The sequence below is a fragment of the Jaculus jaculus genome, chromosome 4 (assembly GCF_020740685.1).
Source record: "Jaculus jaculus isolate mJacJac1 chromosome 4, mJacJac1.mat.Y.cur, whole genome shotgun sequence".
NCBI classification, from domain to species: domain Eukaryota; kingdom Metazoa; phylum Chordata; class Mammalia; order Rodentia; family Dipodidae; genus Jaculus; species Jaculus jaculus.
Window position 1 is genome coordinate 97,687,530 of NC_059105.1, and position 12,945 is coordinate 97,700,474.

Consider the following 12,945-nt stretch of genomic DNA (forward strand, 5'->3'; position numbering starts at 1 on the left):
AAGGAAGCAAAATCCTTCCTGTAACAGCCAGTGTGGCCCTGTGGTGAGCTGTGAGCATTCCCTAAGACTACAAGAGCAAACCCACGGCTTTCATTAAAAGGGCCTTTCCCTTAGCTTCTCTGTAAGCATTTCCCATGACTCTGCAGTTGAATGTCTTGGCTGGAGTAGAATCTGGCCATTAGAAGAAGCGCTCTAGATAAGCCGAGTCCCAGCCGAGCCCAGAGTTTTGGCACCTTCCTATGCTACTTCCTAATACCAACCCCCGCACAAAATGTCATCAGAAGCTTGCATAAACATTGGACTTAGATTCACATAAATTATTTCTGTCCTGAGGTGCTGTATGCCAGAATTTAGTAAAAACAACACTTTGAATAAACAGAATTGGCGTATAAATGTAAGAATATTAATCCAACAAAATGATCATAGAAAATATAATCAAAAGTACACACTTGTAAATCTTGCAATGATGTGAGACATTTCTCTTGTGCTTTGGAGTTTTTATTGAACATTTCCACAGAGTTCCTTTGAGTTTGCACTGCCAAAGTGCTTTGAATTATCAGTTGCTTCACAGAATTGTAAAATGTCTTTGAGTTTCATTAGAATGCTTAGGAATTATTTTAATAATCACATGTGTGATTAGCGTCTGTTTAGTGCTGGATCTACAAATTCATTTTAAGAGTAAACATTGGAACAATAAAATATAATGCCAGATATGATTGCTCCCGTCAGCAGAAACATCATCTTACTTTATTAAAAATCACCACCAAAATGCCATGAACAAAAGATACAATTTCTGTTTGTAGTTTCTGCTCTACAATAGTATAGTATCTGCACACTGCAAGGCATTTTTCATTTTGCCTGACATAGATTCATAAATGAGAGGTGGATAGAGAGCTTGTCTTCCTATGTGCATACATCTTATTATGTACGGCTTCCCCCATGTCCTATTTGGATTTTTGGTCTAATATAGTAGTTCTCACACCATTGATATTGTGCATTTATAAGTAAATGAAGAATTCTTGGAATTGATGTTAGTTTAGCTATTGGAAATAAGAACATAATATTCTCAGTGATCCATTTTGGCTTTAAGTATTTATTAAATGATATTTGTTTCTAAAATATGTATCTATAAAATTAAATGAAATTACAACATGCTATAAAAATGCATTTCTCTCTAAATTCCAATTGACTTCATTCCTCATAGACACTTTTCCTCATGTTTATTCCATATTTACTGTTTTCTCTCTCTCTCTCTGTTCTCTCAGCTCTTCTTTCTAATGTGTTGACATGCTTCTCCAATAGCCACTGCCTCTCCACACTCTCTGTTCACCCCTGCCCCTCTTCTTATTCTCACATTCCCTACTTATATGGGAATAATAGAATCCCAAGGCTGTCCTTACACTATAATTAAAGTATGAATTTCCAGGAGTTAGAAATTGCAGAGAATTTTTATTATGTTTCTATAATAAAACCAGGTAACATTGAGAGAATTAAAATGGCTTTTTTTCTAGCAGATTACTTGGTAAAAATTTTTTTCCTTGGGTTGTATTGTTTTCAGAGAATAGGAGTCAGAAATTAGAATAGGCTCACCCATCCTTTTCTTTTTTTTCTTCTGAAACACCTCTATCTTCCACTATGATATATATCCCCCTAGATCCTGGGAGAATGTTGTAAACTTGTAACAGATGGTGATGAAGCTTCACATTTTTATACAATACATTGTTTTAAAATTCTGCATCCACTACTTATATCTTCCAAGAAAAGTGACCTTGAATGAATGAAGTCATAGTTTGAAGGAAAAACACCCCATAGACAACTAGAATAGAATGATGAGTCAATTTGGTTTTGTTTTGTTCTCTACAGAAAGACAGAATAATTTCAGATAAAAACAGAATGTTGAAACACAGGAATCAAAGGTCATCTTCACACTGGAGGTGCATTTGTTAATTGTTCTAGGAGAACTGGGGAGTAGTGATACTGAATAGAAACATGCGGTATCACTATCTTTGCATAGAAACCCTATTTACTACACTTGGGTAACATTGGGGGCTTAGCAAAAATTGTTCTGGCACATCTCCCCGCATGAATGTTAGGAGGGGTCTCACACTGTGAGCACTGATATTTTATGAATGTTTTATGACTGGCTTAGAAACATGAAGGTTGCAATTGGATCAACAGTATGTCAGACAGACAATATATTAAAGAAAAAAGAACACAGAACATTACTGAGAATTACTAATGTCCCAATTGTAAAAACAAACTGACATTAATAAGAAACTTGGTCCTCTTAACTGATTAACAAAAGTCAAGTTTTAATTGCATGGCTTCCCAGAAAAATTTAGTGGCACTGTGAACTTTACTGTTCAGAGGATGCAGCAATGAAAGGAGCTGCTGCATATTCAGTTACCCACCTCTTTTTTCCACAGCTTCAATGCATTGCTTTACAAACCACGGAACTGTGGAATTTTCTCGTTCACACACTGTGTGCAGATGAGAGCCAAAAATCTGATCTGCAAAAGAAACAAAGATGAGCTTCATTAAAATCCAAGCTTGCGTTGTTCTTTAATTTGATTCTGTTTCTGTATCCAGTGTATGCTGAAATCTTCATCTTGCATAGGAATTGATTTTTCTTTTTTTTGCTTTAATTTTAAAGTGTCAATGGCAGGCATAGAAAGACCCTAAGAACCGTTTTTATGGAACAGTCCCTGGCAAGAAAGCTAAATCTGCTGCCATCTATTAGACGTGGCTGATGAGTAAGTTAGAACCTTGATGGGCCTGAACTTTGTTGTTTTTGATATAAGAACAGAACTAAGGTATCTTTCACAAAATAATTAAGCTTACTGTTTTTGGTATACTGCATGGTCTAAGATTTTATCTGAAATCATTAAGATTATAATTGTATTTGCATATTAAGGAATTTCGTGTTCAATGGGGTTAAGTTGCAGAAGGCAAGGTACTTTGAAGTAAGTTAGTATTTATTGTGCCTGGAATACCCTCTCCTGTCAAATTTAAATCTCACCTTTTCGCTCAAGGGTCAGATCGCAATGCCCACCCCCCACTCCCCCCACACACACTCTTGCCTTCCCATGCCAGCTTTGTATCTCCAGTGATACAGTGGCCTTGCAACAAGAGTTCTTCCAGATGTTCATAGGTGATTCAGAAAAGAAAGGCTGTGTCAAAATGGCTTTGCCACATCAGTGTCAACAAAGCTTAACATATTTGCAAAAGTATATCAAAGAGATTTAAATGAATTTGTTTCTTAGCACTCATGACATGCTAATGCACGCTATGAGTATCCATGGGTCTGGGAGAAGGAGGAGGTGTTCTTCCTCAAACTCATTTCTGCAGGGTCCTTTTACTTCAGAGAGCATCTCCCTGGGCAAACATTGTTGAGAGCTCATTGCCCTCATAGTCTCACCTTCTCATTTAAAATATAACTGATGTTTCCCTGCATTATAGGTTCACATTTATGACACATGGAATTATAGTTTGCACTTGACATGTCCTCTAAAATATCATGTATTGAAGTCTTCATTCTCCAGCTGGTGGCACTATTGACAGGTGATTGGATCATGAGAGCTGTGGTCCAGTGGAAGGATTAACCCAATAATAATTTATAATTTCAAAAAATTATTTGGAGGTGGTAGAAATTAGGAATCGGGGCCTGGTCAGAGGAAGTAGATGACAGGGGGCATGACTTTGAAGGGCATATCTTGTCATTGGCTCCTGCCTCTGTCCTTGCCCCAAACTACCCTGGTGAAGTGAGTAGCTTCCTTGGCTTCCTGTGCCTGTGGTGGAACCACATGGTCTTGTGCCCACATGCTTTGAATGCACTATCTGCCTCATGATATCGACACCAGTGCTTAACATCTATTCTGGCCCAAAGTAGGGATTCATACACCTTAAAATAATAGCGGTGAAATATTCAGAGATAAAACTTGCCATTTTAACTTGAGCTATTTAGAGAGTTTAATTTCCTTAAGCACAGTCCCAATATTGTGTAACCATTACCATCATCAAGTCAATAACTTTTTTAGAAGTATTGATATTTTTTACTAATACTCATATTAATATGTCATGAATACAGTGATATCCTATTTTGATCAGAAGGGAGGCAGAGTCCTTCTTGTGACCCATGAGGTTCTACCCAATGTCTCCTGCACTGTTGTTGTCTTTATATCCTCTTTCTCAGTAGAAACTTGTCTGTAGCTTTATTTACCACATTACTGTGTCTAACCTGAGAGCCAGCACTTTGTCTGTTCTCATTCTTTTCTCTGGGTGGAACTCTGTTGCTCAGGCCTTTGATGAAATGGCATCTTCTCATTGTTGACTTTCCTGAATACCCTTTAAAGTTTGGTGCCACTTAATTCCATTTTCCACACCAATTTACTTACTTTAAGATTCTCTTGCAGAGTTACATGTTGGGTCATGATTTTCAGAGACATTTATCATACTAATAACTGGGGGCTAACTCCACAATGCACGACCCATTTTCAATAATAAGGAGGGTCTAATGGGAGGGGGTAGATCACAGATGAGCCTAAATAATGGTACCAAACTGCCTGTATTTACTGAAAAGAAAACTAATAAATTAAATTAAAAAAAAAAAAGATTCTCTTGCAGCACTTGTCTCCACTTGGCATATTAGACTGATATTTACTGCTTGATTGGAATATAGATTCAGGAGAAGGGCCATGCTTTCACTACTGGACAATATTTGGAAGTTCAGTAGAACATTTTTGAGTGATGAACTATAAGGTTAGCTGTCAGTGGAGGTAATACAGAAAAACATGTGTAGAAATGGAAGAAAATGTATACTACAGCAAAACAGAATGCCAAGGGATATGTTATAAAGGGTTATGAAGATGTAGCATACTGAGACTTTAAAAAGTTGGGATTTTCATCTGTGTCTTAAGCAAAGGAAGTAGTCTGAGTTAGGAACAACTTACCATGGAGGGACACAATGAAAGCTACTCCACTATTAATAATACATTCCAGTTAGAGATGTTCATTTTTATTTGAGACACAAAGAAGATAAAGTCAAAATAGTATAGAATAGGGGAAAATAATATTTTGTCTGAATCCTTTATTAAAGAACAAAGATTTGCTTTCTTTTTAAATTTTATTTATTATTTTATTTGAGAGAGTGAGAGAGGGAAAGAGGGAGAGAGAGAAAAAGAAAGAGAGAGAGAAAATGGGTGTCAGGGCCTCCAGCCCCTGCAAACAAACTCCAGATACATGCCACCTTGGGCATCTGGCTTACATGGGTCCTAGGGAGTCAAACCAATATCCCTTGGCTTTGCAGGCAAATGCCTTAAGCACTGTGGTAGTTTGATTCAGGTGTCCCCTATAAACCTAGGTGTTCTGAATGCTAGGTTCTCAGCTGATAGATATTTGGGAATTAATGCCTCCTGGAGGGAGTGTATTGTTGGGGGCAGGCTTATGGGTGTTACAGCCAGTTTCCCCATGCCAGTGTTTGGCACACTCTCCTGTTGCTATTGTCCACCTTATGTTGGCCAGGGGGTGATGTCCACCCTCTTCCCATGCCATCATTTTCCCTTGCTATCGTGGAGCTTCCCCTCGAGACTGTAAGCCAAAATCCCAGATGCTGCTCTTGGTTGGGTGATTTCTACCAGCAATGTGAACCTGACTGCAACAGTAATGTGGTACTGAGGAGTGGGATTGCTGCTAGACATATGACTGTGTGGCTTTGGCCTTTTGGAGCTGATTTTCAAGAGGAATGTTAGAGGATTTGAATCCTTAGCCTAAGAAATGCCTTGCAGTGCTGTAAGTACAGATCGATGGACTATTCTGGTCTGAGCTGCAAGACCTGAATGCAGTAAGAAGTATGGACTGTGAGGTTTGGCTTATGAGGGTGAGAAAGAGCTTTGCTTGTATTGGGCTAGCAGTTTATGTGAGAAGCTTGCTCTTATGCCCACGTCCTGAGAAGTTGTGCAGGGTTGCTTAGCGTAGAAATGAACTGGTGTGAGCAGAGGGATATGGCACAGAAAGAAAAATCTTTGGGTAAACTGTTGCCCATTTAGCTGCACCTGAGAGATTACAATCTTTGAGTTTGGGCCAGCTGACCTGCGCTGGGGCAACAGGAAGAATGTTGGTTCTTTTGAAGGGGCCTGAGTGCTCAAGGAGTGTCTTGTTCTTCAAAGTCTGCTTTATTCCCACCTGGATTAACAAATTGGCACCCTACCTGGTATTGTGGAGTATAAGAATTGCAGGAAAGAGAGGGTTATTGAGTTTGTAACACGGTCTTGTGTTTTGGAAATGGCCATGGACAGGGTGAAGCAGGTTTGCTGGATGCCTGCATGGGGACCCCATAGGGCCATGAAGATGAACTGTGGCTTGCAGTGGAGACCCAGTGGAGATGCTGGGACCACGAGATGGCTGCCAAGGAGAGCTGCTGACCCCAGTGAAGTTTTCCAGGACTGTGAGTAGTCTAGCTGGAGGGGTGGAATTGGAATGCCAGAGACTTGTTGCTGGTTAGAATTATCAGTCTTGAAGATTTGTCACTGGTTGCAGTTGTTGGAATTGAAATTACAGATGCTTGCTCTAGTTGTTGTAAATCTTGTATTGGTTGAATGTTTCTTTGCTATGCCCAATTCCATCTTTTGCAGTGTGAATATTTCTTCTGTGCCATTATGGTTTTGGGTGGCTATGTTTTGGTATTATGGCTCAGTTAAAAGATCTTGAACTATGGGGATGTATGAACATCATTGGAATTGATAAAAGCTATGGGACTTTTAACCTTAGATGAATGCATTGCATTTTACATCATCCATGGTTATCAGTTTATGGGGGCCAGGGGCAGAATGTGGTGGTTTGATTCAGGTGTCCCTCATAAGCTTAGGTTTTCTGAATGCTAGGTTCCCAGCTGATAGATATTTGGGAGTTAATGCCACCTGGAGGGCGTGTATTGTTGGGGGCAGGCTTATGGGTGTTATAGCCAGTTTCCCCGTGCCAGTGTTTGGCACACTCTTCTGTTGCTATCGTCCACTTTATTTTGGCCAGAGGGTGATGGCCACCCTCTGCTCATGCCATCATTTCCCCCTGCCATCATGGAGCTTCCCCTTGAGCCTGTAAGCCAAAAAGAAATGCCTTTTTCCCAGAAGCTGCTCTTGGTTGGATGATTTCTATGAGCAATGTGAACTGGACTGCAACAACCACTAAGCCATCTCTCCATCCCCAAATATTTGATTTCTATAACAGTGGAATAAGTATTATCTAAGAAAAAAGTTTACCTATAACTTCTAATGAAATATTTTAAGTTGGAGGGAGGTTAACATCAGGAAGAATTACTATGTATACAAAACTCATTAGTAGACTACATAATTTAAGTCAAGTTAAAATATTCATTGACTTTTCTATCTTTACAACAATGAAATATGCATCTTAAGTTGTGAAAATAGTACTAAGATTTTTTTCCAAAATTATAGAGACTAATAGCAATGTTTACAAAATAAACAAAGCAGGATAGCAGGCATCATGAAGGTACTGAATGCTAAGCAAGGTTTCCTTTTCAACAGTATAATGGCTTTTCAAGCTTTTCAGTACATATATGATATGTGGGAGAGAAAGAACATGAGAGTGAGAGAATTATTTGTTTAAATGGAGGATATTTAAGAAAAATAGATTCTGTTATTAAGTAAATGTTACATTTTGGAAAAAATTTTGTAATTTTGTTTAGTGTTACTTTTCATATGTGGATGTAAAAAGAAAGGAATAAGGGCATTTTAGGGTATTTCTTTTTTAATTCTCTCAGTTGTCAGAGGAAATCATGCGTGTTTATTCTGTAATAGAGTGATTAAAGAATGACCAAGATCTATTAATATGATCCACTAGTCTCATTGCTATTCCACTATAAATGATAGGCAAAGTTATTTGACAGTGCACAGATTTTGTTGATCTCACATAAATAAGTCCTTCCTCTCCCAGATACCTTCTTGCTCTAGTTGTTGTAAATCTTGTATTGGTTGAATGTTTCTTTGCTATGCCCAATGCCATCTTTTGCAGTGTGAATATTTCTTCTGTGCCATTATGGTTTTGGGGGGGGGTATGTTTTGGTATTATGGCTCAGTTAAAAGATCTTGGACTATGGGGATGTATGAACATCTTCTTGAGGCAGAACCTGAAAGTAATCTTTACTGACTTCTAGTTCTCTGCAGCTCTAGGAATTGGACTGTTGGACAAGGGAATGTAATAGAGGTGATTTTGGATACTACAGAAGGTTTTCTTTTTTTCTGCTTTAGACAGAAAGAAGATGAGGAGAAGCTCTCCTTTCACTTCTCCCACTTGAAACATCACCTTGCAATCACTGGTATGAGGACTGATGCTATTGTAGCAATCTTGTCTCCACATGGCAACACTACAGAACAAAGGCTAACTTACGTTAAAAAATAGTCTAGGAAAACATGACATAAAACAGTACTAAATCACCGTCTTTTCTAAACCTCTTATATACCATCACTTATAATGGGTTATTCTTTTACTTATAGCTAAAACCAGAATGGGATGACATTGGTATGTTGCTACATTTGAGTAGTGTGTATTGTAAGCATACTTCTGCCTTAAAAGTGTACCACTTAGTACCACTTTGTAAAGAAAACAGAGGGTGGGGCATGAAAAGTGGGGGAGAAGAGGCACCAGAAGATTAGATAAATAGGAAATTCATTGCTTAGGATAGAGGTAGGGTGTTCACGATTTTGACCTTCTCTATTAGATTGGTGCATTTATATCCATTGTCATGAGTTCATGTAGTTCTATTCAGTAGATTGGGCTGCATTTATATGACCCATTTCTATTGATGGGGTCTTGAATGTGTGATTGGTGTGATATCATGTAATGTGAATGAAAAGGTGTCAGTTCACATCTGAAGTCTTAAACAACACTGCAGTGTACTCATTCTCTTGCTTCTCTGTTATTGCCTAATGAAGACATCCTAGCTACACTCTTCTCAGCCCAGGCCTTCAAACAAACATATGTGTCCAGAACTGTAGTAACTACTTAGAAAAATCCAACAAGACTGTTTCTTGGGTGAGAGCTGCCTACTCAGGCCTGGTTTAGGTCATTTGAGCCACAGATAATCAAAAGTGAATATTCTGTGTTTGTTTGTTTTGCAGTGATATCTTAAGATACTGGCTACAACTGGAATTCAGGTTTATGATGAAATATGACCCAAACTATGCTGTCAGAATGAAAATAAAGAAAAATGGCAGGCAACAAAAACAGACTACAGAGAAAATGAAGTAATGAAAATTGTAAATTTACCAATAATATGGAGGTATATACTTGGTTTTGATTTATCCTTAAGGAGTAGTCCCAGAGTAAATTGTTTTCCATCTTAAAATTTAAAGCCATTATACTTTACCAAATATTATCACACTTTTTATTTTTGATTTTAAGCTATACATCTTAGTGAATATTTACTGAGTAGTACCAAATGCTGAATAATGTACAGAATGCAAAAATTAATTCATTCTGTAACTTTTACATGCTAACTACAGACCAGAATCTGCATTGCAGCTTGAAAATACTCACAGCTTAATGTGTAACTACCTATATAACTCTCATTAATAGTTACAACCAAATGTGATTTGTACTTTTGCTTTCACAACAAATAATGATTATTACTATGTACATATACCAAACCAAATATAAAGTACTTCATGTCAGTTTTCTCAACTTAGGGTGGGTTTAGATCCTGATAAATGCATTATATCTTGAAAATAGCCTAAATTAAAAAGCATGTGTAAGCTAGGCATGCTGGTGCATATCTTTAATCCCAGCACTCGGGAGGCAGAAGTAGGAGGATCACCATGAGTTCAAGGCCACCCTGAAACTACACAGTGAATTCCAGGTCAGCCTGGGCTATAGCAAGTCCCTACCAGTCATTAAAAAACAAAAACAAAACAACAACAAAAAAGCATGTGTAATACCTGTGACCTGCTGAATGTCAGAGCTTAGCAACACAGTGCCTGGAGGACCTGTTACTCACGTGGTGATTGTTGCTGATAGGGTGTTGCGCTTCGTTGACATGACCCAACATGATAAGAGAATGTTGTTCTGTAGAACCCAGGGAATAAGTAAAAATCCAAGATTTGAATCAGGTTCCACTGACTATAAATTGCTTTTGGAATATTACAAAACTGAAAAATGTAAACTTTATAAATTGGGCACACTTGTATATTCTAACATATTTAGTCTTCACACCAATCCTACAGGCTTTAATGGTAGATACTGTTACTGCCCTAATTTTACAGAAGAGAAAACTAAGAAGCAGAGATAGTGAATCATTGCTCAAAGTCACTAAGTATTAGGCTCTGGAGAGAAAAAGATGAGGATCCAAACTAAGACAAAGAAGTGACTCAGCAGGTTTGGTGAGGGGACAAAGGAGGTGAGACAACCCACCAGGTCACCATAATCTTTGAGGTTCTTACTTAGTTGAGGAAGCATGAGAGACAGTAAATTGGGTGCTTAGAGAACAAAGATGGGATTTTACAAGCAATGTTAAGCATTTTAGATAGTAGAATGGTGATGAGATACGACTGTGAAATGTGCTCCTTGTGTTTTGACAATTCCTGGGATATGGGTGACTCTAAGGAAAATGGTTTTAGGACAATGATACTGAGAAATGGACTGGTGAAGCCCAGTTTTGAAAAGAAGATGAGAAAGTAGAGGTAGAAAATAGATTCCCATGTGATATCTCTATATCCTGTGTGTTGCAGTCTGGTTCTCATTGCTGGTAGAAATCACCCAACCAAGAGCAGCTTCTGGAAAAAAGAGTTTTATTTTGGCTTACAGGCTTGAGGGGAAGCTCCACAATGGCAAGGAAAAACAATGACATGAGCAGAGGGTGGACATCACTCCCTGGCCAACATAAGATGGACCACAGCAACAGAAGGGCATGCCAAACACTGGCATGGGGAAACTGGCTTTAACACCCATGAGCCTGCCCCCAACAATACACTCCCTCCAGGAGGCATTAATTCCCAAATCTCCATCACCTGGGAATCTAGCATTCAGAATACCTAAGTTTATGGGGACATCTGATCAAACCACCACACTGTGCCTGTGGCTCTTTTAAAATTTAGTGTTGTGAAGGACATACTATGGAGATAAATTATAAGGGAGCGTATGACTCAGTGTTTGATTTGGGGTAGACAGGAGAAGGCTCAAAGGCTGAGTAGTTTTGATCACTTGGTGAGAGAGGTGGTACATTTGCTGTTAGCTCTTTGGGGCAGTTATGATACAGAAGGGAATTACTACCATTCACCAGATATCTAGATAGCACAGGTGTCTGTTACAAAGAAAATCCATCCCTCCCCAATAGGTAATACTGTGATTGTAAGAAAAAACTTAAATACTGAATTTCACTAGATAGAAATGTTTGCTTTCGACAGGTACTAGCAAGACCAAAATCTTTCTTTACACTATTTACAACTCACTGTCCTTACTGAAGAAGGAATGACTCTGAAGCATAAGAATTTAGTCCCTAAGTGCACAGATTAAATCCAAGTTTATCCTATGGCTCAAGCTGGGGTCAATGCAAGGCTTCTTCTATGAAATTTAGAACTCAGATGTGGAGAGACTGAGTGTATCACCTCCAGGAATTTGAATTATAACATTGCATAGATTTAGCCACTGGGACTTGCACAGTCCCTTGGTGAGATGTTGATACAATGAGAGGGTGGACACAAGAAGCAATCTGCAAAGACTGGTGATTGGAATAGACATTCTTCAGCTCCTGACTTCAAATAGGTTAACTCTAGTGACTATATTCTTTCTGTGGCGTTTGTCTTTCCCATGTCATAATTACCTCAAGATTCCATCTCCTTCTTTTTGGTAGAATCCTTTTGTTTTCGGTTTATTGCAACTGTGTGATGACAACATGAACATAATATTTCCCATATGGTTTCAAGAGACAGATTACACTATAAGAGGCCAAAATTGGCACAAGAGCTCAGTGTCCCACTGTTCCAGAGAGTATCAGTTAGGAAGAGTATAGTTGGTAGCAATTGTGAATGTTCTTCTATCTTCTTGTTTTTCCTGTGGGGACCTAGAATTCTCATTTTGCTGGCATTTGTTTTAGGTGGTATTGACCCTACCACCTCCATCTCTGGCCATCTTCTTGGCCACAGAAAATGGTTTAGGAATAACCACCAAGTGGCTCCTGTCAAGTCAATCTGGAGCCTTTTTAGAGTTCTGCTAAGAAAGAGCAGCCCTCTTTCCACAGGAGACATTAAACTATGAAGGCAAGGGTCTGAGTTTCTAGAAATCATGTTACTCTTTGAGAAAGGCATGCCAGAGAACAAAGACAAAAGTGGAAAGCAGAGCTGAGTGATGAGTGAAAAGCTATGCAGTGTTTTGTGTTCCTCCATCTACTCATGCCCAAAGCTAGCCATGTTTCCAAGACTTCAAGTAATCACAGTTTGTTGTTACATTACATATAGGTTGTACAAATTTCTATCAATTGCAACAGAAGGAATCCTCAGTGTAGCATTAGCCTTCACCATAAATGATGAATTACATAAGTCAGAGGGGATGATAAAACAACTTTGCAAAATGAAATGTACTGTCCAGAGAAAGCAAATTAAGCATTCAGCTAAAATGTCACTGTCAAATTCAAGGGTGGTTTTAGTATTGTCTCCCTTTTGCAAATCTGTTGCAATCCACAGTCAGACACACCAAAGAGGACCATTACATTGTAGGAATGTGTCTGAAGCACAGAACCTTCTGTATTTAAACCATGTAGAGAAGTGGGAGGGAGAGAGAAGGTATTCTGTTTTCTTGGCAAACATTAGCAACTAGCTTTGCCCCTAACCTCCATGCTTGTTGCCTGGCACAACATGAAGGATTATTTCTTCTTTCTTCCTCCTTATGGGTATTCCAAAAAGGGAGCATTCCCAGCGCCCTGAGTGCCTAACTCCCCACCTA

At 38.7% G+C, this 12,945-nt stretch overlaps 1 protein-coding gene across 2 annotated transcripts in view; it reads right to left on the reverse strand.

Moving 5' to 3' along the window:
• Arhgap15 (Rho GTPase activating protein 15) overlaps positions 1-12,945 on the reverse strand; it is a 671,175-nt gene that overhangs the window by 252,985 nt on the left and 405,245 nt on the right. For both annotated transcript variants that reach the window (XM_004651815.2, XM_045148540.1), the window contains one exon: positions 2,412-2,510. In XM_004651815.2, coding sequence (XP_004651872.2) covers positions 2,412-2,510 — 99 coding nt within the window. The remainder of the gene's footprint in view (positions 1-2,411; positions 2,511-12,945) is intronic.